The 24440-nt window shown below is 51.1% G+C and overlaps 13 protein-coding genes across 13 annotated transcripts; 4 read left to right on the top strand and 9 right to left on the bottom strand.

Moving 5' to 3' along the window:
* Positions 1-462: 462 nt before the first annotated feature.
* VFPPC_13082 (DNA glycosylase/AP lyase, catalytic domain-containing protein) lies at positions 463-1803 on the top strand (the record flags this gene model as incomplete). Its single annotated transcript, XM_018290859.1, has 5 exons — positions 463-481; positions 542-681; positions 737-771; positions 828-877; positions 929-1803. The coding sequence occupies 5 exons, from the start codon at positions 463-465 to the stop codon at positions 1801-1803; spliced, it is 1119 nt and encodes a 372-aa protein (XP_018149879.1).
* A 74-nt stretch (positions 1804-1877) lies between these two features.
* On the bottom strand, positions 1878-3420 carry VFPPC_01418 (proline dehydrogenase-like protein; the record flags this gene model as incomplete). The annotated part of the gene is made up of 2 exons (XM_018281252.1): positions 1878-2703; positions 2762-3420. The coding sequence occupies 2 exons, from the start codon at positions 3418-3420 to the stop codon at positions 1878-1880; spliced, it is 1485 nt and encodes a 494-aa protein (XP_018149878.1).
* A 984-nt stretch (positions 3421-4404) lies between these two features.
* On the bottom strand, positions 4405-5154 carry VFPPC_13081 (cellulose signaling associated protein ENVOY; the record flags this gene model as incomplete). The annotated part of the gene is made up of 3 exons (XM_018290858.1): positions 4405-4815; positions 4875-5012; positions 5101-5154. The coding sequence occupies 3 exons, from the start codon at positions 5152-5154 to the stop codon at positions 4405-4407; spliced, it is 603 nt and encodes a 200-aa protein (XP_018149877.1).
* Positions 5155-7721: 2567 nt separating this feature from the next.
* VFPPC_13080 (protein kinase-like protein) lies at positions 7722-8222 on the bottom strand (the record flags this gene model as incomplete). The annotated part of the gene is made up of 1 exon (XM_018290857.1): positions 7722-8222. The coding sequence occupies one exon, from the start codon at positions 8220-8222 to the stop codon at positions 7722-7724; it is 501 nt and encodes a 166-aa protein (XP_018149875.1).
* Positions 8223-8504: 282 nt separating this feature from the next.
* Positions 8505-8762, top strand: VFPPC_15364 (hypothetical protein; the record flags this gene model as incomplete). The annotated part of the gene is made up of 1 exon (XM_018293117.1): positions 8505-8762. One exon carries the CDS (start codon positions 8505-8507, stop codon positions 8760-8762), a length of 258 nt encoding a protein of 85 aa, XP_018149874.1.
* Positions 8763-9179: 417 nt separating this feature from the next.
* On the top strand, positions 9180-10504 carry VFPPC_01416 (chromosomal organization and DNA repair protein Mms21; the record flags this gene model as incomplete). The annotated part of the gene is made up of 2 exons (XM_018281250.1): positions 9180-10196; positions 10304-10504. 2 exons carry the CDS (start codon positions 9180-9182, stop codon positions 10502-10504), a joined length of 1218 nt encoding a protein of 405 aa, XP_018149873.1.
* Positions 10505-10998: 494 nt separating this feature from the next.
* On the bottom strand, positions 10999-12394 carry VFPPC_01415 (hypothetical protein; the record flags this gene model as incomplete). Its single annotated transcript, XM_018281249.1, has 4 exons — positions 10999-11338; positions 11396-12071; positions 12121-12256; positions 12302-12394. The coding sequence occupies 4 exons, from the start codon at positions 12392-12394 to the stop codon at positions 10999-11001; spliced, it is 1245 nt and encodes a 414-aa protein (XP_018149872.1).
* Positions 12395-13543: 1149 nt separating this feature from the next.
* VFPPC_01414 (carboxypeptidase S1) lies at positions 13544-15628 on the bottom strand (the record flags this gene model as incomplete). The annotated part of the gene is made up of 2 exons (XM_018281248.1): positions 13544-15121; positions 15197-15628. 2 exons carry the CDS (start codon positions 15626-15628, stop codon positions 13544-13546), a joined length of 2010 nt encoding a protein of 669 aa, XP_018149871.1.
* A 1575-nt stretch (positions 15629-17203) lies between these two features.
* VFPPC_01412 (hexaprenyldihydroxybenzoate methyltransferase precursor) lies at positions 17204-18109 on the bottom strand (the record flags this gene model as incomplete). Its single annotated transcript, XM_018281246.1, has 1 exon — positions 17204-18109. One exon carries the CDS (start codon positions 18107-18109, stop codon positions 17204-17206), a length of 906 nt encoding a protein of 301 aa, XP_018149869.1.
* An 884-nt stretch (positions 18110-18993) lies between these two features.
* On the bottom strand, positions 18994-19582 carry VFPPC_01411 (hypothetical protein; the record flags this gene model as incomplete). Its single annotated transcript, XM_018281245.1, has 2 exons — positions 18994-19249; positions 19290-19582. 2 exons carry the CDS (start codon positions 19580-19582, stop codon positions 18994-18996), a joined length of 549 nt encoding a protein of 182 aa, XP_018149868.1.
* A 164-nt stretch (positions 19583-19746) lies between these two features.
* VFPPC_13079 (3,4-dihydroxy-2-butanone 4-phosphate synthase) lies at positions 19747-20494 on the top strand (the record flags this gene model as incomplete). Its single annotated transcript, XM_018290856.1, has 2 exons — positions 19747-19810; positions 19863-20494. The coding sequence occupies 2 exons, from the start codon at positions 19747-19749 to the stop codon at positions 20492-20494; spliced, it is 696 nt and encodes a 231-aa protein (XP_018149867.1).
* Positions 20495-20667: 173 nt separating this feature from the next.
* On the bottom strand, positions 20668-20904 carry VFPPC_15363 (hypothetical protein; the record flags this gene model as incomplete). Its single annotated transcript, XM_018293116.1, has 1 exon — positions 20668-20904. The coding sequence occupies one exon, from the start codon at positions 20902-20904 to the stop codon at positions 20668-20670; it is 237 nt and encodes a 78-aa protein (XP_018149866.1).
* Positions 20905-21055: 151 nt separating this feature from the next.
* On the bottom strand, positions 21056-24275 carry VFPPC_01410 (essential cytoplasmic protein Ctr86; the record flags this gene model as incomplete). Its single annotated transcript, XM_018281244.1, has 3 exons — positions 21056-23511; positions 23600-23994; positions 24067-24275. 3 exons carry the CDS (start codon positions 24273-24275, stop codon positions 21056-21058), a joined length of 3060 nt encoding a protein of 1019 aa, XP_018149865.1.
* Positions 24276-24440: the final 165 nt, after the last annotated feature.

Genomic DNA, 24440 nt, shown 5'->3' with positions numbered 1-24440 from the left:
CATGATGCTTCATGAGCAAGTTGTGCGCTGGCTTGAATGGTCGACAGTCGTACGACAGCTTCTATCAGACTGACGTGTAAAAAAACAGAGTTTTCATTCCAAGTGGTCAAAGACTCTAGTTTGCGGTTTATGGTGTCATCAGGAAGTAGGACAAGAAGGATTGCAAGCTCAATTGCCAAACTTACCATTTTGCTCAGGATGCGAAATGTGGTGAAGAGAGGAAAGCCAAGCAGAGAAGAAAAAAAGCTGCGCGAACAAAATTGTATTTGGTGTGGAGAAGGCGGTGGAGTAGCCAGCTCTGGCTAACGTAAGCAGGTCACGGGGTTTCGTGTTAGCAGCGTGACAGGGGATCCTGCGACAGGGCGTTAAGTGAGAATCGACCGTGGCGTTGACAGTTCATGATTTCACGCTCACTCACATTGTTGCTTTAGATGTTGTCTGGTGTTCATCGAAAACTTCATCATGCCTGAGATTGCAGAAGGTATTCATTATGCATTTGTCGTTGTATATTTACTAGACACAATACTAATGAATGATTTAGTTGCTCGCATCGTTCATTTCCTCCGCCTACACCTGGTAGGCAAGAAAATTGCAAGTGCATCGGCCATCGATGACAACAATGTCTTTGGCAAAGTAGGGACCACTGGTGCAGCTGTTGAAGATGCATTGAAAGGGAGAAAGGTTTGAACAATTGAACTCGCCTAGCCAATTCTTCCCAAACTGACGTCGTGTGTAGGTTGTTTCGTCTGGCAATCAAGGCAAATATTTCTGGTGAGTGAGCCATGCGCAGGAGGTAGCTGCGTTCACAAATTAATCGCCATTTCCAGGATAACATTGGATAAACCACCACACTTGGTAATGCACTTTGGCATGACAGGTAAGATGCAGCAAAGCATCTCTTTTTTCTTCTGCGGCTAATTTGGATCAGGATGGGTTCACATCAAGGGGGAGCAGACCGCGTACACAAACTACTATAAAAAAATGAAGGACAATGAATTGGAGCAATGGCCACCAAAATTCTGGAAGTTCCACGTCAAGACAGAAGGAAAACCAGAAGTAGAGGTTGCCTTCACGGATGCCAGGCGCTTTGGGCGAGTCCGTCTTGTTGATTGCCCCGGCGCAGAAATCCGAAAATACTCTCCGCTCAAAGAGAATGGCCCAGACCCGGTCGTTGATGCCGACAGATTCACCGAGGAGTATCTGCGTGGCAAGATGAAGGCTCGTCATGTTCCTGTCAAAGCCCTCCTTCTCGACCAAGCCATGATTAGTGGCATCGGAAATTGGGTTGCTGATGAGACCCTGTATCAAGCTAAACTTCACCCGGAGCAGTACAGCGACAGCTTCAGCGATGCGGAAATAGCAGAGCTGTATAAGAACATCAGATATGTTTGCCAGACGGCGGTTGACAAGCTAGGAGACTCGGACCAATTTCCGGAACATTGGCTGTTCAATTATCGCTGGGGTAAAGGGGGCAAAGGCGCGTCAAGCAAATTGCCTAACGGCGAGAAACTGGCCTTTATTACTGTCGGGGGCAGGACAAGCTGTTACGCACCGGCCGTACAGAAGAAGACTGGCCAAGTCGTAGCCGGAGCCAAAGATGAACCCATCAAGGAAGAATCAGACGCAGAAGAGAAGAAGCCGCCTGTGAAGAAGGCTCGCAAACAGAAACAGGAGCCAAGTGGACCTGACGCAAGCGAGCCACCGGCCAAGAAGAAAAAGACCAACGGCATTAAAAAGGAGGAGGTTAAGCCTGAGCCTGATTTATCCTCAGGGAGAAGACGCTCCACTAGATTAAAGAACTGATATATGGACGGTATGGTTTACTATGGATGAATTTAGCACAGACTATGCTCAGTAATATTTACAATAAAGCCGCTCTACGACCGGCGAAACGTCTTCTTGATACGGCGCACGAGTTCAGTCCACATGGCGTTACGATCATCTCGAGTTCGGTCAATGGCATCCCTATTCTCCTGTGCCCGCCTGAACAGGTACTTCATACATTCTCCGGTTGTCCCCCATGCCATGTACTTATAAACCGGGAGGACCGAAACCGCTGCCGCGGCATCACCGTTCCTTCGGGCGGAATGGTTCACCTCGACTAGTTCACAGCTGATTTCATCCGCCATGCCCTGGAGTTGCGCAAATGATACCTCACACCTGGCCCCTCCAGCGTTGTAAATGGCATAGGCTCTCTGAACCGAGGTGGCGTTATGAGTAGCAAGCATAAGACTAACATTAGGATATTCTCCTATCCCCTCAAGGGTACGATTCCAATGGCGAGTCAAGACGCTGGCCGCGCAGTTATCGTAACAAGAGTCTGTACTAGATTTCCGGCTAAAGAAGAGGTCTCGCTGGTCGGACCCGAGATAGGCCCCACGAACGAGTTTCACACCAAGTGTGAAGCCGCCTTTCTGAGCTTCAGCAAGGTGCCTAGAGAGCAAGCTGGGCGTGGTCTTTTTATACGCCTGGTATGTGCCAAAGATGGTGGCCCTGCCAGGAGTGGTATTGTACCTGCTGGCAAAGTGCATGGTCCACGCATCGATGCCGTCCTGCAGTACATTCTGCTCTCCATCAAAGAGCAGTCGAACACCACGCTCCTGAGCCAGTCGACAAATGTGATCAATCAGCTCACAAAGTCGAGGGGTGGGAGGTAATTGGTGGCGTAGCAGATAATATGCTAGCTGACCTGCACCGGTAAACCTGCGATGTTGTTCGCATATAAGCACATTCTCATCAGGCATCACGAACTCCAACTTACTTTAAAGCAGCAAAGTCACCTGGCTCAACCAACCGCACCGTCTTTCTCATGCTCTCCTCCCAGGGAGCGATCTCACTATTAATAATGGACTGTGTCTCCTCGCCCGGTCTTGCGCTTGCGCTTTCCTCAAGCTCCGACTGGCCCTCCCCTGGGAACTCCTTGGCATAGGCGAGGATAACTCCTGTGACACCAATATCCTTGAGTTTGGCAATCGTGGTCTGCACTTCCGATGGGTTTGCGCCCGCGCAAAACTGTGCGTACAAAGACTTGTCGAGCATGTACCGTAAGATTGGGTTGTGGTCTGCGTTAAGCAATGGGTTTGCGCTGTTGGCGAGGACTCCCATGATGCGCAGCGACAATGGCAACAGTGCTGATGACGATACAGCGCTGGTCACGAGTGAGCGGAGAACCATGCTCAAGGGCAGAATGGAGAGCGGCGCCGACGAGGAGCCTCCATGCATGAGGTTGTCACCATTTTGAGGGACGTGAGTAGCGGTGGAGGATGCCTTTTTGCGGGAGACGTGATAATTGCGACAGCGCTCATATTTTTTAGGATGAGAGACAAGACGCAGTGCAATGGGTACTCTTGGCGATGCACCCTGTGGGATGAAATGCCTGGTTGATGCCAGAAACACACGATTGATCGTCACAGATGTCATAACGAGCAGGTCTGTACCTGTCCGTCAAGCATCTCGGTGTGCGTGTGGTGACGTCGTCGCTGGATGTGAGTTGTTCGGCTAGTTTCAACTCTACTATTCGATGTAAGCAGTAAATTATATATTATGTCGAAAAGTTAAACTTTTCATGATATGGACGAAAAGTGAACTGGAGGAGAGTCGATGAAGTCGCTCTTACATAGTTTGCAAAGGGAGCTCCACAGGGGCGAAATGCATGAAGTCGCAAGAGTCACAACTACGTAATTGCAGATGCAGATCCGCCTCGGGCCGCCGTTGCCAACCGGTCATAAGACGGATGACGAAAAGACCAGGATGGACCATTTTCTTTTTTATCAACCAGTTTTGGCCAATTAATTCCACCATGTGGTGCCTGTCCCTTCTACTTCAAGCTGTCTGGCGGTCTCGCCACCATTCACACGGCTCCTACGACATACCATGTTCCAGAATTTACACACCGCATTAGCCTCCACTTCAATGTCGTAGAGGTGAAGTACACACTATTATGGACTGGCCAATCTATCGAGAATCGCAAGAATATGTCGGAAAAGCTAAGTTGAGTCGCTATTATAAGTACTCTAGTGTTCCGCTTCACTGTATTCCACCAACAGGCCAAAGCATGTCAAGTCGAACAAGCTCAACATGCAAACGATGAGTGAAAAATAGCACAACGCTTCGTTTACATCACTGCGCCAAAGACATTAAATACGAAAATGTGTACTTCCACCACAAACACACTACACCGCAAAACCCCAATATTTTTCCTCCAACCGCTGGCCGTTAAACATGATAAAAGTCAAAGAGGAAAATCGCCCAATTCCAACCCAGCTAGCTAGCTAAACGCCATTAATGCATGGTATAGTCCAATGCAAACTGCATGTACATAAGAAAACATGATTTCGTAACGATATAATCCGAGTGAGCAAAAAGTCGTGGGCCTGACAAGGCTTCTCAGATCCATTTTCATGGCTACTCAACTTCAACCAGCAGCCCGACAGCATAACGATAGCCAGATTCATCCAGCTCCACGGGAATGATGCTGATGAGGTTGTTGAACCGATGCCCATCCTTTCGGTAATTCAACACAGTCAGTTGTATCTCTGCCCCCCTCTGCAGTGCATGCCGCATTTGAGAAGCAGCCGCCTTGTCGTGTCTAGGCTTAGATTTTGACTTTCCCTTTGCGCTGGGGTGCGGCTTTTGCAGAAACCGACAGTTATGGCCTAGGACTTCTGCTTGCGAGTAGCCGGTGAGGTCGCAGAATGCGTCAGATGCGTACACAATGGGCTGGTCGGGCTGCTCGAGGTCACAGAGCACGAGGGCGACGGAGCAGTCCACGGCACCGATTTCAAATTGGGGGTTTGGTCGGTTCACGACACGTAGCTGTGGCTGGGTTAGTAATGGATTCGGGCTTCCAAGACGCGGTAGGTTGGGCTACGTACCAAAATCGCCAGAATGTCGAAACCGGTGCCGGAATATAAGCCTGGGTAGAATACGGAATCTGACATGGCCGGCCATGTACTCCTGGGAGCATCCGATGTCCCCCCTTGAATCGGTAGTGCTTCGTCTGAGAATTGGTACTGTTTGCCGGTAAAGGTCAAGTTAGCGGGCTGATCTAGTGTAGGATTATGAATTAGATACTGTGGGTGAAGACAAGGAAAGCATTACATCCAACGCTTGGACTTCCCATGGATTCATGGCAATCTCCATGTTTGAGGCCATTTTGAAGAAAGAATGATACAACGATGTGGAAAGAAGGATGAGGTGGAAACAAACAGATTATCAAGAGATCGCTTGGAGAGCAAAGAGAGGAACTTGGTCGAAGTAGATGCCAGTCTGAAGGCCAAGCGAGACAGGGCAGGACAGGACAAGACAGGGGTGCGCACCGAAGCCCAGATATACAACCTGTTTTGGCTGTCTAAACCATGTGTGTATGAAGTATGTTTAAGATGGAAGAGGTCGGTGCCGTATCACCCTCACACGACGTCGAGGAGAGGATCCACCACGAACCCACGACCAGGGGGCTTGACTTCACCCGCAAAGTGAAAGTTAGTTTTCGTCAAGTTAAGTCAAGTAGAATTCAGTATGGCTTGGACTAGTGGACAGGTCTGCTGGCGGGAACCAAAGTGTTAAGTGGGTGGGATGGACTAAATGGCTGGGCACGGAGAACTCCCTCCGTGACATCTGGTCCGATCAAGATTGCCCGTTGGCTGTATCACGGCAACTTACACCGGAGTCGATGTAGCGCTCAGGCATTGTACCATCGAGACGGTGTGAAAATGAAAAGGCATCAGCCCAAAAAAGTCCATTGTTGGTTTTCTATCTAAGGCCTGGTGAAGGAATCTGGGTTGGGGCTTTGGGTATGGCCTTCGTCCCGAGATCGTGGGAAGAGTGATGGCCAGGAGATAATGCGAGATCGTCGTGTTGTGTGAGAAAACATGGCGATCGAAAAGTCAATGTGCAAACGGGTATTCCTAAATGGGATTCCTTTCAAGGGCAGCAATTGCGCCCCACAATGGCCCAAAGTTTGCTAACCGAAAGCCAGAAATGTCTGGTCAAGTTTATGCTTCAGTCTCCAGAATTCCGCTCATGTAAGGCAAGTGCAAGTGCAAGTGCAAGTGTAAGGCAAGGCAAGGCGAGGCAAGGCAGTTGAGCAAATTGAGCCCCAAAGTGCCAAAGTGGATCGAATCAATAGACATGGCGCGACCGGATTGGGCCGATGGCGCTTGTCCTGCACTCGATGGGCGATCGACGCCACCCGAAAGGGATTCACCCAGGGATCTGACATGTTGCTGGTCGTCGATGACATCGTCTGTTGGACTGTGTGCGATGCAATGCCGGCTGGCTAGCCCTGTCCAGTCCATGTTTGCTTGCTTGCTTGCCTGTCTCGTCAACTCAACTGCTGTCGAGTTTGTCAACTTTTGTCAACTTTTGTCAAGTTGCACGGAATACGGGGTACGTGTACCAGACATCGTACATGTCAGGCATTGACGCCTGGCCTTGGCCTTTGCCCTGGCCCTGGTCCCTGTCATCGAATGCCATCTGATGATGTGATGACGAGCCGCAAAGTCCGATCTGCGTGACTTAGGCTAGCGTGAAGACTCAATGCCGTTTGCTGGTCTCACGATCAGCACGAACTTTTGGATGCCGAGCCATCGAGACGCGCATGGCGCTGTGTTTCCGACATTTCGAGATTACCCAGCAAAGCCGATATTGCCAATATGGATAAATATCGACCAGAGTTCCCAGGTCAGACACGCCGGTCAGGCACTGGCCTGTGTTCTAGACCCAGACACATGCTGCAGCCCTTGCTGCCGATTCCGTTATCAAGGCATTGCGACATTGGGCGAGAGCCATCAGCTTGCGTTCAAAGTTGGTAGTTATTTTGCGTCAACCGCCCGACCTGTCATTTTCCGCATTGCCGAAATGGAGCATTAGGCCCGGGTTGTTGGAAGTTGATGTGTCTGATCTGATCTGGTGGGTGCAAGCACGTACCCCAGCGCCCTATCTTGGCAGCGCTGTCCAATTCAATGTTACGAGGAGCTTTGCCTCGTGCTGCTCTGAAACCTAAACCTGGTCAGCTCTGCGAAGTTGATCGCTTAACATTGTAGTACAAACCATTCGCTTGTGATTCCAACGCCTTGGACCCCAGATGGTTGCATCAACATGAAAAACGACCACCAATCAAAGCACCAAAGTATCTAGGTACATATCGCGCCACCCTAAGGGCTCTGAAGGAGCTGAAACCACGTGGAGAAGTACCTAGACCAAATTAGACACTACCAATTAGCAAACGGACTATCTTAACTCTTCAGTATCTGCAGAGTATCGTAGCCGGAGACGGTGGATGGGATGACAGGGCTCGGGCTCGGGCTCGATTTGCAAGCCATTGCTTTCCGAACGACGAGCATGTCAAACATGTTGTCAAGTTTGTTCAACCATCATCCATTAACATGGGACTAAGCAAGACGGTTCCGCCAGTGAGGTTTCGAAGGACATCTGGCCGGTTGAGCATTGACATGAATTGCCGAATTTGTTGACATGAAGGACTCCATCCCATCCCAACTATTGAGGGGACCTGCCACCCTGATTGAGCTTGCTGCAGTGTACACGTCCTTGCTCGGTGCCTTGGCATTTGTTTTCTCATTGCCGTCATTGATTTCTTTCCTAAGTTGGAGGATGCCGTAGTTTCTCTCCTCTGTGTCTCCGTAACAAGGCCGTTCCAAACACCATGAGTTGAACAGAAAAACATGTTCCAGTGTCGCTCAGACAGTCCATCACTTGTCACTTCATTTACCCCATACTGCGTAGCATTTCACGACGTCAGTGAAGCCCATTTGTCCCAGGTGAAGCATCACTCTCCTTCTCCAATCCAATTCGTCACCAGCGGAAAGATCCATTCCACTGGACACACGGAACTTGGTTCTAATCCATTCCACTGGCACAAACCCTGCTGTTTCCCAATCAATGATACCAATAGAGTCATTGGCCTGGTCTACCAGGACATTTGATGGCCCAAGGTCGCAATGGTAGAATACAAGGTTCGAGCAGTCCATACCCAGCTCCACACAGCTCTTCCACAGATTCTCGGGTCTGCAGTCTACCTCCCGCTCACAGAGATATTGTTCTGAGAGCTCATTGCCGTCAACACCGCAAATACTGCCTTTCTCACTAGGTACAGAGAGTTCCTTGCAGATACTGGCAATCCTCTCCGCGTAGTGCTGCCTCATGGATTCGTCCAATGTTGCCCATACACTGTCTATGGTTTCTCCTGGAACCCGGCTCAGCATGATATAGTATCAACCGTCGTATTCAGCGTGGTAGAGAACATCGGGAATCGTAAAGCTCCAAGTCCGTTGCTTGAGCCACGCCAGCGTGACGTGCTCTCTCGTGACATACGGCACATCCAAGATCCTAACTTTGCAGAAGGCGTCCCCAATGCTAAAGACAGCAGAGACATCACCGGCATCGTATACTAATTAATCTCGCTGGTATTCAACAGTGGTCGAGTCTCTGGAAGTGGAAGTGGTGCGTCTGATATAGTGAAGCCGGCACCACTGCCATCTCGCCACATGCATCCTGCGAGGGGGGCCCGTGAGAGTAGTATTTTGTTACCAATTAGCCAGGAGTTATCATCTATCTCCCTGATCGACTCTCGTACAGGATTGTTAGCCATTGGGGATAAAAGACTTCAATGTTTTACTGTACACTGTTTCGTTATGAGGGCAGGATCCTCAATCGTGGGTGAAGGTCGACGGTTGCCTGGCCCTGTTTATCTCCTCCAGCTTCCCAAGTCAGGTACCAGCAGCTACCCTGGCTTGGGCGGGTAGAATGTGGGTCAAGAGTACCAAAGTCATCCAACAGTTTGCTCGCCTACCAAGGTATTTCATAGCCAACGACGTAGGTAGTTCAAAACTTGTTGAACCAGGTGTAATAAGACCAAACGATATTTGTGATTATGTTCGTCGACTCACATAACTTCTCGTCAGTTCACGCTGCCAAGCAGGAAATGGCCAGCAACTTAGATTTACAAGTTGAACCTGAAACGGAAGGAGCAATGGGTGTGTGTGGTGGGGCATGGAGCTTGTCAGAACCTTTCCGTCTACCGCGTCCTCAGTCGCGTCACCCCACTACGGAATACTGACAACTTCAAATGGGAATAGTGGCAAACGCTCCAAGGACAAAATATCTTGCACTTTGCAACGACGCCATCACCAGGCTGGCTGATATTGGCTAACACACTCACAATGCCACGACTTCTCAACCGAGGCCGTCCATCCGCTGTGGACTCACCCTCCAGAGCTGGCATTTCAACGTCACTTCCCCCGTATCAACCACCGTCTTGCGGCCTCAATGATGGCGCTCGCCGTGCGCTTGGCGAACTGTCGAATAACCGCGGCACTTCATCATACGAAACGCAACTGAAAGATTCCATACGGCAGCTCGGTCTCAGCGTGGGGGATCTCCACGAACGATTACGAGCGCAGCAAGAACGGTTGCAATGGCTCCAGGAGCGTCGCCAAGAAAAAGGCACCAGCAAGACCCCAGAGGAGGAACGGCTGGAGGCACACATTGCCGATTTTGAGACGGAGGTAGATGAGCTTACACAAGAATCTGAGCAATCAATACGCGATGTCATCGACCACCGAGCCGAGATTGAGGATCAAGCCACCTTGTTACGTGATTTATACACCAAAGCCGAAGCTGCCGCATCTACCTCCACATCCGCCAACGCCGCAGGCACCCGAACACGCACTGGACAGCAACAAGGACCTGCAGCACAAGATGGAGAGCCAAATCCCGAACAGGTAGAGGACCAGAAAGAAGAAGCTGTCGCTAGCACCCTAGACGCCTTCCGTGATGGCCGTGCCGAAAAGAAAGCTGAATACGAGCAACTCACACCGCATCAACGATATGGTGTCAACAATGACTACGCAGGCTTCAAAAAGCTATGGCACGACGCAGCTGCTGGCGAAGGTGGCCCTCCACTTCCCGATTCTTCGCGTTGGTTCCGTTCCGATGGACGACCAGTCATGACTCGCCCAGGAGCAAATACGCGCCGCAGCACCATGGGTGCGGTTGATGACGACGACGATATCGCTATTGCCAGAGAAGTGCTGAGTCTCAATTGCCCGCTTACACTGGTACTGATGGAGGAGCCGTATAGTAATGTCAAGTGCAAGCATACGTTTGAGAAGGAGGCTTTGCTGGCTTACTTGCCCGTAAGAGGAGAGGCACAGTGCCCGCAGACGGGGTGCTCTCAGGTAAGTTGAGCTGCTTGGCAGTTTTAGCCTGTCCAGGTCCCAAGGCTTCATTCAAACAGACTTCTACTTGAAGGCCCTTACGGTGGAGTACTAACAAATCACGGCAGAAATTCTCCATGGCCAAGTTCCAGCAAGACTTTTACCTTGATGAGGCGATACTGCGACGTATCCAGCGCACCAAACAGGCACAACGGGCTCTCGATGATATGGACGTCGATGACGATGATGATGCTGGCGATGATACGGAGTTAGTGGTTGGTCAACAGAGAAGGGCGCCGGGGAGAATAGCGAAGGCGGAGAGGGTGTAATGCCATGGTGAGGGTAGTATACTTCGACGACGGCCATGATAATGATACCCAGATATGATGATTGGCATTTATACTATTGGGATTTGGGGCCAAACCCATGACGTTGAGTTCATTAAGGACGGTATACCCTGGAACGCCTGGTGCCATTTTCATGTACGGTCTTGTTCCCCCGACCCAGCAATCCATCAGTGCTTTCAACAGACATTTGTACATTGGCGTCTTTCCAACAGCCCCGATTCTCAAGCATGGCGGGTACAAGAAGCGTCTGGCACATGTTTGCTTGAGCTCTTGCGCATTGAGCAAGCATTGCAAGACAACATACTGATGACGACAATTCTCGCCAAAGCAAGTGTCCCATCAGAGCAAGTCGCAACCACCGACCCAGTTTGTACTCCATCCAGCAGCCCGCGACAACATTCATCCACTCAGATCCAATATATCTCCCGCAGCAACATCAACATAATACATAAAAAAAAGAACCAATCACCACCACACTACGCCTTTGGCCCATCCTTGGCCGGGACAAGCGGCGGCGCCACACTATCGAGACTTATGCCAGTCTGCCCACCACTCAACCACCTCTCCCTCCTCATCGTCGCCGCAGATACAGACCCGGTGCCATATTTCGCATAATACTGCTGTATTGTGTCCCTCAATCTCGGAAACGTACGTATCAGCATGAGTCGCAGCGACGGCAGACAAATACATATAATGCCAATGTTCATCTCGACCGTCGACCAGCACGTAATATCGAAGTATTCCCACGTTGGATTGAGCGAGTCTGAGCCGAAGCGAACGAGCAAATGTAGCCGCAGGATACTCACGACGGTAACACTACACCCCATGTTAGCGTGCTTATGTCTCTCACAAACATAGCCTTGGCAATCTCACAATGTGCCCGTGCCAAACATGATCATCGCGCCAAGCTTCTTCTTCCAACTCAGCTGCATCTTCTTCAACTGCGACACCGGAATAGCCAGCATCCAGAAGTCCAGCGCAATGCTAATCCCCGCGTTGGACCACGCAATGGCATTGATACTCAGACACGTCCCGTTCTTGTCGTCCCATTTATTCCAAAAGTGACTTATGGGCTTACACTGGAAAATGGCAACCAAAACAAACGCCACGCAGAATAGACTTGTGAAAATGGTCGTTGCCCAAAGCATATTGCGCATCACGGCGCCAGACGATGAAAACAGGCGTATGTAGAAGAACAGCAGCGACAGCTTCAGCAGACCGACTTGGCTGAAGTAGATTACCTCCATGGCATAGAAGAATTTGCCGAAGCTAGTAATCTGCTCGCCGGTGAGAGTCCATACATCGCGGCCGATCCCGTTGGGCGGCAGGCCGTAGCGGTTGATGACTGTGGCTGGCACGCCGACAACGGTTGTCAGGAGGGCGAACCAGTCTTCGAGGAAGATGTCGAGCTTGCAGGAAATTTTGAACAGAAAGCGCTGCAGGACGAGGAGGCCGGTTATGGTGCCGAGCGTGTTGGATAGCAGGATGAGTTGGTTGGAGCGGTTGCGTGGTGTGTTTCCGCAGGTTGTGCTGGTGAGGTTCTTGGTGACTTTACGGAAGTCAGCTTTTACGGACATATCACTTGGCGAATAACATACAGAGAGCTTCTTTTATGGAGCAGCTTCCCAGGACGCAATTCGTAATGTTTTGTTGTAGAGGCTCGTTTTCGCAAAGACACGGTAGGTCTGTAATAGAACATGACGATGCGCCCGCAGCGGTAACAACACACGGCAGCTAAGAAACATTAGTCTGATACAATAAAACACTCAATATACATACCGCACAAGAGGGCATCAGAGACAGAGCCTCTCCCAACGAAGGCTTCGCAAGCGCGAAACGCAACGCCGCCAGAAGCACAAGACTAGTCTTCATGGTTATTATTCCGCAAAACTCGAAACGTCACGACATCTTGCAAACGAAGAAGAAAGAAAAAAAAAATACTCCATCGTCGCAGAGTCGTTCCCCCTCCCCTAGAAAAGCAAATTCAGGGAGGAGCCTTCATTCCGCATCACGAACACCATCTACCTAAAACCGCCCTGGCCTCCATTGCATGGGTGCGCAGCAAAGCGTTGGTTGAGGGCAGAAACATGGAGCGCCACTCTAGAGACGGTGCCGAATGAGAGCCCGGAAAGCAAGTCACTTTGACGTGTAGTGCCGAGACACACAAACGGGCTGCACGGTACAAATTGGCGACAAGAGCGAACAGACAGTGATATTTCGCGCATGGCATCCTAAAAGAGTAAAGATGGGGGAATGGTGCGTTTCTTGTTCCAGCTTGGCCGGGGAAGGGCTCCATGTGCCGAGTCAGTACGCTGCTGGGGGGCATTTTGATGCCGAGCTTTGATGTGTGGCTGAGTACCTAGGTAGGCATGATGGGGATGGTTGTCCTGCCTAATGGGGGGATGTTTATAGTTGTGTGATTGTTGGTTGGAGATTCGCTTGGAGGTTCGCTTGGGAGTTTTGGTTGGGAATTCAGTTGGAAGTTCAATTTAAAAGCTCGGTTAGAAGCTCGATTGGAAGAGAGTGAATGATACCGAGAGGCTGGTCGAGCTAATGCATTCGTCTCAGAGGCTGCGCCGTTATACGGACAAGAATTCTCGCTCAAGACTCGCAAATATTGCTCTCTACGGATGATTAGTACTTGATGTGTCATTTGATTCCTTCTGCATCATTGAGAGAAGAGAGAACAATGTGGTTCTGTATCAAGGGCTTCCGGACTGGTAGTTGTTGGTTCTACAGGATATTACATCTAATACCTCCAGAAAATGATACCCTTCAACAACCATTAGTTAATAGGTTCCCAAAACCCATGTAGCTGCCATACATATACAGAAATAGTGCCAGTTCCGTGACGGTGCGGTAACAATTCCGACATGGCAACCAACTGTTCTTGCCAAGCAAATCTGAAGCATCTGAAGCTCAAAGTTCATCCAATATGCAATGTCATGCGCAGGAACCCAGTCCTGCCCTAAACTCCGTTTAATATCAAAAATCATAATGCATCCAACATGCTTGGAATATTTAGACCCAATTTCCTACCATATGTACAACCAAGAAGCTCATAATCATAATCCAAGTCATGGCAACTCGTTGTGAGTGAGCGTCACTCTCACTATCCGGCGTTTTCGTCGCCGTAAATACACCCGTCAATGTCTCGCTAGTGCTGGTGGCTTTGCCGGTTGTAGCAGACGGAGGTTTTGTAGTAGCCAGCGGCCAGTCTTCTGATTTGCTGTATAGAATACCATTGATCACGGTACCGTTGTGCCCAGAGACAAGGGCTTGGGCATCATAGTCGCATGTATCTGCAAATGCGCGGACATAACACGTCGATGAGGGCATTGCTGGCAGCTTATCCGTGTGGGAAGCAGCGGAGGATCCTGTGGTATTGAAAGTAGATAGGTTGATAGTCTCCCCAGTGGATACGGACGTGCCCATCATGATGCGTGCGAATACTTGGAATGCCGTCTCGGGTTGGTACCACGGTACAGAGTGTCCAGCCTGGTAAATACGGCTAAACGACAAGTTGCCATACTGCCGAACCAGGCCGCCGACATACGAGTCGTTGACAATGATGGGTGCGTAGCCAGCCGCAGGGAATTTTGCCGCGTAATTGAGGCCGGCTTGGTTTGCAACTCCCAAAGATACTGCTTCTCCACCATACCAGTTGCAAATGTAATCTCTATCACCGTATATGAAGCCGATACGAACACCACGGTTGAGAAGAGCTGCCAATCGTTTTATGTTGCCGCCCTTGGACAGGTCGCCCGTGTCCTGGAACACTTCGAAAACCGCAGTGCTCGACATGGTGTAATTGACTGGTGAGCCAATAGTCTGGAGAATCGTGCCTTGATTGACATAGTCGAGGAATCGCAGAGCAGGATAAGGATCCCGGTAAGGGGCTGCAAGGTCGTACGGGCTGCGACCACTATTGTAGTATGGCTGCTGGAGTGTCAGGCACGCAGTATTCGCCGCCGCACACAACCGATTCACCTGGTCCTGATTTCCCTGGCCCAATGGGTCTTGCGCCGTTGCCGCGGCCATGCATTGCTGGACTTTGTCTTTACAGCCACCAGTGGCGTTAAATTTGGCACTGTAAAAACTGGCTTCTTCGTCTGCTAGAGCTTTGTATCCATATGTGTTGTGGTTGGCGAAGATTGGATAGTAGGGAACCTGGATTTCCTGGTCCACGCAGCCATTCACAATACCCAAGGAGCTTAGACGAACCTCGACGGTGGTATTGGGATCTAACTGCCCTGTAATTCGCTTTTGATTCTGCGAGTCCCACTGCTCAGCGAAGACTGGCCCATATCGTCCACCATAGCTTTCGGCAAAGAGATTGACAGCTACTGAGCTGTTGGGCTGCGGCTGGTACTGGGGAAAGGTCGTGAGGAAACCCTGAACCAGATGCCATACGCCGACGGCCGCAGTCTCTGTCGTATTAGCTGTGGTGCTCGTGTTCATGGTGCTGAATGTCCCATTCATGGATGTCCAAGGGGGCAAGGAATCACTTCCCCGCGTAGGCGGCTGGCGAACGGTCCCATTAAGCAGAGAGAGTGTGCCATTAGTAGGTGTATCGTATGAAAAGCCGACTTGATTGGGCTGTTGGAGTTGATACCAAAGTTAGCAAGGCACTGCTTGGGCACTGTTATATGAAGAGTCTGGTCAAGCACAAACCTGGTCAATGAAGAGCATATTGGAAGCTCGATCCCAACCCCATTCCCGAGCAATTGTCTCATACTTGTTCACGCCCTTCTCAATTACCTCGCATGGCCCATTCCCAGCGAAAAACCCAAACATGGAGCTCGACCCAGGTCCACCATTGAGCCATATCGTCAGACTGTCCGTCTTTTGGCGACCTTCGACGAACCAAAAGAAGAGATTTGTTGAGTAAGTCCCAGGCACATGCACCCAGCCTGTATACTGCTTCTGCTGGCGGAAAGCAGTTTTGCAAGCACCTTGCGGCTCCTTGTATGAAATGGTGACGTTGTTGTCGGCAGGCGACCTTGCGACGGTTAAATTAAGTGTCTTAAGGTCGGCAACGGGGAATTGCGCCAGGCATGGCGAGCTCAATGCTGCCAATAGGGCGGCGAGCCTGACGACAATCATATTGTGAAAGACTTCTTGGCGGGGAGAAGGGTTTTGTTGATTCAGATCATGTCTCAAGTGGTGCCGAAATCATGATGGAGCCCAGCGCAAGCGACGGATGCTAAAGTGACGAGCTCGCGGAAAGCAAAAGCTGGAAGCTCACGAAAAGGCATACGCAATCATGCAAATGACTGAAGGATTATGAAAATAAAGCGATCCGAGCGCAAGATCCAGGCGATAGAAACGACGGAAGAGAGATCTAGGAAGCAGAAAAAAACGCAAAATGGGAGACAAAAATTGAGAAGAAAAGTGAAAATCGGTGGTCCTCAGTCAAAAGTTGAGGAGAGCAGCATCCTCGTGTTGCCGTCGTTTGTTGCGAGAAGTCAGAAGGCGCAGTCACAAGTCTGACATGGATTGATGCCAGAAGGAGTATTGAAGTGCAGCTCGAGCTCAAGCTCCCGGTCACTTGGACTTCCCAGCCTCAACAGAAGGCTGTTGTGCGACCAGACAAGCCGTGTTCAAATGTGGAGATTCCTCTTCAAAGATTGGTGAGCTCATTCTTTGAGATCTATTAAAGGTTGACAACATTGTCACAAGTGCAGAGCTGACAGAATGCAGCCAGCTGGAGGGAGAGGAAGTATCAATTGATCCAATTCAGCTGATGTGGGAGAGCAGACAGAGCCGCTCAGCAAGCCCGGTGCAATCGATACTGATTCGTTGGGCCACGAATCATGGTGCGTGGTTCCTTGCTGATCACCCAAGCCTCGCCTCAGCTGGCGTTGGTTGGTGACTCTGAGTGGACGCTGACATGCACCAAATTGGATGGATGTTGTGCAAGTTGCACAGGCACAATTCTTGTTTTGTGCCAATTTGGTCGACGGCTGGGGCACCGTGGCTGGTGTTGCACAAGTTGGGCACACAGGTTGCAATCCACAGCGGGCGAGAACAGTTCAACGTCTGCTCACCAATGTCAACACAGCAAATTCGATGCTTGATACAATGCAGCCAACTGCAGAATTGCAAATCTTCTTCTTCATTTAAATATTCTATACCTGTAAATAGAGCCATAACATTGCAATAACCGGTAGTCTTACAACCAACTTAACCATACGAAACTCCGTACATGAAATACAATTCACCAACACCCTCCCCTACATCACAACCAAATGACCATGAAAGCAACCACAATCAAGACATCTGACCTCCTCATACCGAGGCAGATCAACCATGTCCTCCAATTCCCCTCTCATGCAGTCAAACATCTACGCCCTTTGAAATACCTTATGACTCCGACATCAGCCCATCTGGATAAACCTTTAACCTGTCTCCAGACATCCATCTCCCGACATCGGCAAGACATACGTATCGTATTCGGCTCGAACGAGATGAGCAACTCAATTCTCGGAAGTGCAACATGCAATATGCCCAAGGATAGATTATTTTGGTTAATAGTATACTAGTACACAGCAATATCATCGTACAGGTCATCCATCGCCATCTACACCCAACCATCAGCCGTAGAATATCACGCCCACCAACCCTTCGGATATCTCGTTCCGCTCCAGATCCAGCGAGAAATGCACCCCTCACAATCCATCATTCACTCCTCCTCACAGCAAAAAAGTAATTGCCCACCTTCTCACCGCCCCGAACCTCCTTCCATCCCAACCCAGGAACATACACCACCCCCATGACCCTAGGACTATCCCACCCCTTGTCCAGGAAGAAGCGCCGCAGCTCATCTTCATTGATGTACTTATTCCAGTCATGAGTGCCAGGGGGGACGATGCGCAAAAGATCCTCCGCAACAAGGTTCGTCGTAAACCAGCTCACCCACGTCCTGGCAATGGTGCTCATGACCAGCCAGCCACCGGGCCTTACAAACGGCCGAACCCGTTCCAGAAACGGCCCCGGCTCGTCCACATGCTCAATCACCTCGAACAGGCTGACGACGTGGTAGCCATCTCTGGGGTCTTGCGGCACGGGCAGCTCTTCAATGGAGGTTTGTTTGTAGGACAGCTTGGCGCTTAGCGACGGGTCTTTTTTGGCGTGCGCCTTTGCAACGGCTAGGACGGACGGCGTCGGGTCGATGGCGGTGACGTGCTTCGTCGTGGGCAGGCGTGCTGCGCTCTCGGCAAAGATGCCGCCTCCGCAGCCGATGTCGAGGTATGTGAGGGATGCGTCTTGCAGGGCTGACGCCTTGGTCTCGGGTTGTGATTGAAGACAGGAGCGGATGAAGTCTTGTCGGATGGGGTTCATGAGGTGAAGGAGTCGGGAGGAGCCGTGGGGATCCCACCATTCGGAGGCGAGGGCGTTGAAGTGGGATACCTCTTCAGGGTTGACGGAGGAGAAGGTTGAATGGCATCGTGGTGGTGCTATTTGGAAAGGTTTCGTTGATGCGGAGGGCCGTGTATGTTTTGCCTGTAGAGTTGCCGTAAACGCGGCTGTCCTTGGTCTGGATAGTCCGAGGAGGCGGCTGGATGCCCTCAGAGATGTCGACATTGGCAATTGGGCCAGTGTTGTTGCAGCATGTGGGAGAATCTGGAGCTCCAAATTGCATGCTTGGTGTTTGGAGTTGGAGGTTGTGTCAGTGTAGGACCCACTTTTTCTTTTCTAGTCAGTGTTTGCATGGCGTACAGCCAATTCCGACAAGTGACGTAGTATCAGACAGACAGAGTATTGAGGCACATTGGTTGGTAGTCGGTAGCAACGTCGGCATTTCTTTGTACCTCCATTTGCATTTTGTGTTGAAGTAGCTCAAGACCTGGGTCCACGGCTCTATCATCACTGCCACTCTCATCAATGCTTGCAGAATCACGACTACTGCTGCTCGGTAGCCCACTGCCGAAATCTGAAATAAGTCAAGGGTATAGAAGTCATCTCAACACTCAATTGATACACACTTGCCCAACAAGGGAAGCCTCGCGATGTCTGGCTATACGCGGATAGAAATTTAACCAGTAATAATACTCCAGATGATGACCATTCCCTCTTTCAACATGGAAGTCATCACCCTCGGTCGAGGAGCCGGAACTCGCAAGTGGATCCGCCGGCCCGCCATACAATTGGCAATTGGCAAGCCGCGGCATCTTCGGCGGCCACACCGAGGAAAGGGCGACCAGACTGAAGTAGGCTGAGGGTCTTGTACTTCAGATGCTATTGACCAGACGGAGTGCACGAGACTGGCTGAACTAATCTGTACTTGGTAGTCTGGTCGGTGCTCGCAGCTGCTTACCGAGCGAGTTCCAGCAACTGGAGTGAATATCTGCAGACCCAGTTCCTGGACTGGCCTGTTTGGTACCGCGCGGGTATCCATCCATTCGACAATGTAGTCAAATCGTTTGTAAGCCGCATGTCAGCGTCCGTCCTTGTGCACCAACACAAAATTAAATTGACAAATTCCGCATACCCTTCTCCAAAAACAGGGCCAGTTGTAATACGGTATGCGAAACGGAGAAACACAGGATATTTCTTTTCGCGCTGATGTGAACATCTGCAGCCGGAGCCGGCGTCATGCGCCAATGACTCGAAGTCTCCAACTCCAGAAGTGACCAAAGATCTCTCGTCAATTCACATGTGTCAGCCCATCCCATCCCATCCCATCGCATGCCACACCCCAGTCCAAGCCATATGGCAGCTAGACTAAGCCGAATGTCATGGAACTTGTCGACGCCGCAAGGGCCGGCCGGTCGCGGTCAACATGCCATTTGATGCCCTGTTCTGCCCTGCATTCCCAACTGCCTTGCCTGTCCTTTCCATCGGACGCCGAGTTGGCCCGCAACCGCAAACCTTGTTCCCGCCAACCTCGACCCTTTCCGTCGTGCATCTAAATATGACTCGGGCCCTATTTTTCTGATGCCGAACTTTCCCCAGATTCTTCTTCATTCTACCCTTCTCCATTAAGTTATCTTGACAATTTGCTCCTGTCCCGCGGGTATACCTAAGCGCATCGCATCGCATCGCATCGCATCGCATCTCATGCCACTCGTGTTGCCCCTCCTCAATTGAAGACCGAAAAAAACCAACCCACCCACTTTGACCGGAAGGGTCCCGTCTCAAATACCGCCGCCATCCGGGCAATTACACCTGATCTTTCAACCTCCAGCCTCCAACCACTTCACCATCCCAATATCGCAAACATGCCTGCCTCCACGATACCCGCCAGTCAATTCGACTCCATCCCCGACACCATCGAGGCTTTCCGTACGTTCCCTTCCCCCTCTACCCTTAGAACTCGCCACTAACCACCCCGCAGGCCGAGGTGAATTCATCCTCGTGCTAGACGACCCCGGCCGCGAAAACGAAGCCGACCTCATCATCGCCGCCGAGGACGTCACCACCGAGCAAATGGCCTGGATGGTCCGCTACTCCTCCGGCCTCATCTGCGCGCCCATCATGCCCTCCCGCGCAGACGCCCTCCAGCTGCCCGTCATGGTCCCCGCCAGCCAAGACGCCCGCGGCACCGCCTACACCATCTCCATCGACGCCGCCCACGACTCCGTCACCACTGGCATCAGCGCCCACGACCGCGCCCTCTGCTGCCGCTTCCTCGCCGACCAAAAGGCCACTGCCGCGAGCTTCATCCGCCCCGGCCACATCTTGCCCCTGCGCGCTGCTCCCGGCGGCGTCCGCCAGCGCGTGGGCCACACCGAGGCGGCCGTCGAGTTCTGCCGTCTCGCTGGCAAGAGTCCCGCCGCGGCTATTGCTGAGCTCGTTGAGGATGGGGAGCCCACGCCGGGGAGGGCTGTTATCGAGCGTGCGGGTATGATGAGGGGGGAGGCGAATATTGCGTTTGCGAGGAAGTGGGGGCTCAAGGTGTGCACGATTGCTGATCTGGTTGAGTATGTTGAGAAGACGGAGGGGAAGCTCAAGCTGAATGGGGCATGAGGTTGTTGTTACGGGTAATGGTGAAGTATAACGAACAGGTCAAGTGAAGAGATGACACGACGAAGAAAAAAAAAGACGAAAATTCCGCAACGGAAATAGCAAAATAGGGATCATGGAAACAACACGGCAGGTAGTGTGGGTGACATCTGCTCCTCACTTGCCGTGGTTCCCTTTCAACGTTGACTACGCTGCTGTTTACGCATTTTGATATAATTGTATCTACTCCCCTCGATTTTACCGGCTTGGGTGTTGGTTTTTGTTACGGGCATGCATATTACCTCCTTTATGCGAACTTGACTTGGGACATGGTTTGCCGGTGTGAGTAGTTGGTCTTGTATATATGATGAATAGACTTGATGATTCTTATCCAATACTGTGAAAAGGGATGAGTGGAATGAGTCGTTTACCATGGCTGAAACATCTATTCTTCAATATTGGTTGTGTATGCTAATGCCAACGCCAATGCTAATGCCACGTCCCCTATGCCATTGTTCCCGTTGCCAAAATGCTCTGCCGTTATAATGCAATGCGCAATTTGTCATTTCCCGGGACCATCTACCCCTACGCCATGAAATCATCCTCTACACTCCCTCTAGACGCAACAGGCGGCGAATTCAGACTCATTTCCGCCGCCCTCTCCAACAAGTCCTTGTCATCATCCACTATCTCTTCCACCACGCCGCTCCTGCCCACCGGCGGCGCCGTCCTCGACCTCACTTGTACTTTGATATCGCCCTGTATACCATCTACTCTCAGCGTCGACACCGTCGCGCCACCCGGAGTAGGTTTCAAATTCGGCTGCGGTGCCATACTAACTAATTCCCGAAAGAAATTGTTGGCGGCCTCACAGCCATCTAGGAGCCACTTAAGACAGATTGTCACGCGTTCCTTTGCAAACGGGTTGTGGTCGTCGTACGCACAGCTATTCAGCAGGGGGACAATCCCGTTATACTTGACCATTTGTGATTGCACTTGACTGTTTCCGGGGCTAGATTGCCCTGCCGGGGGCTGAAGGAGCGTGGCAAGGATAGTAAAGATTTGGCCCTTGACGCCGGGCCAGGGGAATTTGTGCGCCGGTTCCTGGATGGGTGGTGGAGGAGGGGACGGTGATGGTGATGTTGGTTCGGTGGCATACGGACGCTCAACCATGGGGTTTGTCGCCGTCGTAGGTGTGGTGTATGATGATGTTGGGGATGGCTCGGGTTTGGGTGGTGAGCGTTTGGGCAGCTCGATAAGTGGTTTCTTCGCAACGCCTGCTTCAAGGCCTCCCAAAATAGCGATGAGATCATATATTGCTTCCCATTCAATCAATTTGGCACGAGTATCCGTCATTTCGGCGACCGTGGTGAGGAAATCGAGGTATTGTGCGAGTCCGTCCTTGGCACGTTCCATGTCCCAGCTGTCGACGGGAAATTCGGCCGCATCACACTTTTCTTCGCGAATTTGGGCCTGCAGATGCATGAGAGCAGCGCATTCGGGAACAATGCGGCTGCGGAAGTAGCTGAAGAAGAAGTGGACAAGCTTGACATCCCGAGAGTTATCCTTGTCCTGCGATGAACTGTTATTCGCGCTGGCGATAGGCGGGCTGGTGTTTATTCCTGAAGAATTGTTGCCGCCATTGTTGTTCTTGTTGGCGGCGGTGTTGTTTACTCTGGCTCGGAACATGTGGCTGACCAGCCGCAGAAGCACAGTTTGCGCTGGGGATATAATATCCTTGGGGATACGGAGGGAATTCCAGGCGTAGGGAATCAAGGCGCTGTGGTGGAGGGCTTCAACAATCTGAGTGGTGACTTGGAAAATGAGTGATTGCTCGTCCTTGTCCCAAACAGCAATGAAGACAAGAAGCTCTCGCAAAAGACTCTTGCCGCAGTCAAGGGCCAGAAACATCCTACATCTCGTCTTTTGCAAGTTTTCGCCAGCACGCGTGAGACCGGACCCCGCATTGTCCAGAATACATGATTTCACAATCATGTGGAGAGCCTCAATCTGCTTCGGGTCCAGAATGTTGGGAACTTCGGTGAGGAGGCCAGTTAGAGGGCCCTCACCATAAGATTCGTCATCGTCAGCATCTTCATCGTCAATCATGTCGTCGACATAATCATGTGCATAGTCATGGTCATGATCATGGTGGTGGTGGTGGTGATGGTGGTGATGATGATGATGATGATGCTCACACTCGACATCATGTTCATGTTCGTGGTCATGATCGTGGTCATGGTCATGATGGTGATGGTGGTCGTGGTCGTGGTCATGATCATGATCATGATCATGGTCGTGATCGCATTCGTGGTCATGGTCATGGTCATGATCGTGCTCGTGCTCGTCATCCTCATCGTCGTCATGATGATGATGACACTCGTGGCATTCTGGGCAATGGTGACAGTGCTCGTGCTCCGAAAGTTCATCATCAGCCGCCTCCGGTGGCGGTGAGTGATCTCCTCGATATGAATGAGCATACCGATGTATCAAATTCGTCTTGCAGTGCTCGGTTCTTGACTGCGCAAATTCCACTGTGGGCATAGTGACCACCCACTCCTCGTAGTTTGGATCACGAGCGCGCAACCACCACGTATCTATTTCCCTCGACACGCGTCCATACGCTCTGTCCTGCTCAAATTTATCTGTCTCATCTGGGCGCCAGACAGGGTTCATCTTCTCGTTAGTATCCTCCAGGTCTCCGGGCATGTTGACTGAGCCCTCGGGAAGCCAATTCCAAGCCAGTGGCCGAATAGGGGCCAGATTGCCAGGCGGTTTATCCGCATGGTTTTGGGCGTAGTCCTTGAGGAGCTTTCTCGCGGTATCACACATTCTTGAGTTGCGATCCAGCCAATGCTGAACTTGTTGCTTGGCCACATCAGGACGAAACCCAGATCCATCCCCTAGTCCATCGTCATGTCCACCAAAAGCGGCCTCGTCTTCGTCGAAGAGTACGTCGAACCAAAATGACATCTTGTTACGGTCATGCTTGGCTGTCCAATTATGTGCTTGTTGTAATGAAGTAACCAGCAATTTCTTATCTGTTGAATTCAGGTCAGTACATGGCCAGCGCCAAGGGAAGATATCCACGGCCATCAAAACCGGCAGTGGGAAGCCAGAATGACTCACATAGTTCGGTAATATCAGCCAATTTCAGCCTCTGGGTTTCGTCCAAAATGTCGCCGTCGTATCCCTTGCTCGTGACATTCACACAAAGTATTACAGTTTGGTAGACCATCTGGTCAAAGTGTACAGCTGCGCAAATATCCTGAGGAACTTCTGGCTCTGCGTTGACGAGCAAGTTCCGAGCAATGTGCATCAGCTTTATCAAAGTCCCGAGATCTTCTTTGATAGAGGCATGGTTCATGACGATCAAGGCGGTGCTTTCCTGTGGACTAACTCCCCTTTCTGGGTCATTTAAGCTAGAAAGTGGTCCTACTGACCTCGTAGTCAAGCTAGGAATGGCGGCTGCAAATATCCTGGTGAGCCATATCCAAATGGCAACGTTCCGAGAGAGTGCCTCACTGTGTGAAGAAGTGTCAGCAGACATGATTTGTGAAACGCCGATGAAGTGCAATCAATCCATGCGTTCTTACCGGGCTGTCCTAAGCGTGTGCGTCTTCTCAAGGGTCTTTGATATCATGGAGCTCACACGGGAAGCTGTCTGGGGGCCCATGGGAGGCGATTGTGTAAAATGGCCCTCGAGGCAGATGAGAGCGGCCGAGAAGCATCGTTCCTCAATGGACTCGCCATTAACCTCCCCTTTGTCGGGGGTTGGCCCGGGGTAATCTGATAGCTGTGTCATGACGGGCGATAGTAGTCTTTCAATCTATACCAGCGACGGCGGCAGCGGTCAGTCAACGATGAACAGGATCGCAAACTGTCGGACTGTGGCCAGACCAGGGTCGCGGTCAAATGCTGATTGATGATGCTCTCTGTTCGTCGGTGAGGTTGACACACCTGGTCTGAG

This window comes from Pochonia chlamydosporia, chromosome 1 (genome assembly GCF_001653235.2).
Source record: "Pochonia chlamydosporia 170 chromosome 1, whole genome shotgun sequence".
NCBI lineage: Eukaryota > Fungi > Ascomycota > Sordariomycetes > Hypocreales > Clavicipitaceae > Pochonia > Pochonia chlamydosporia.
Note: the sequence above shows the minus strand (reverse complement) of the source record. Positions and strands in the feature narration are given on the sequence as shown.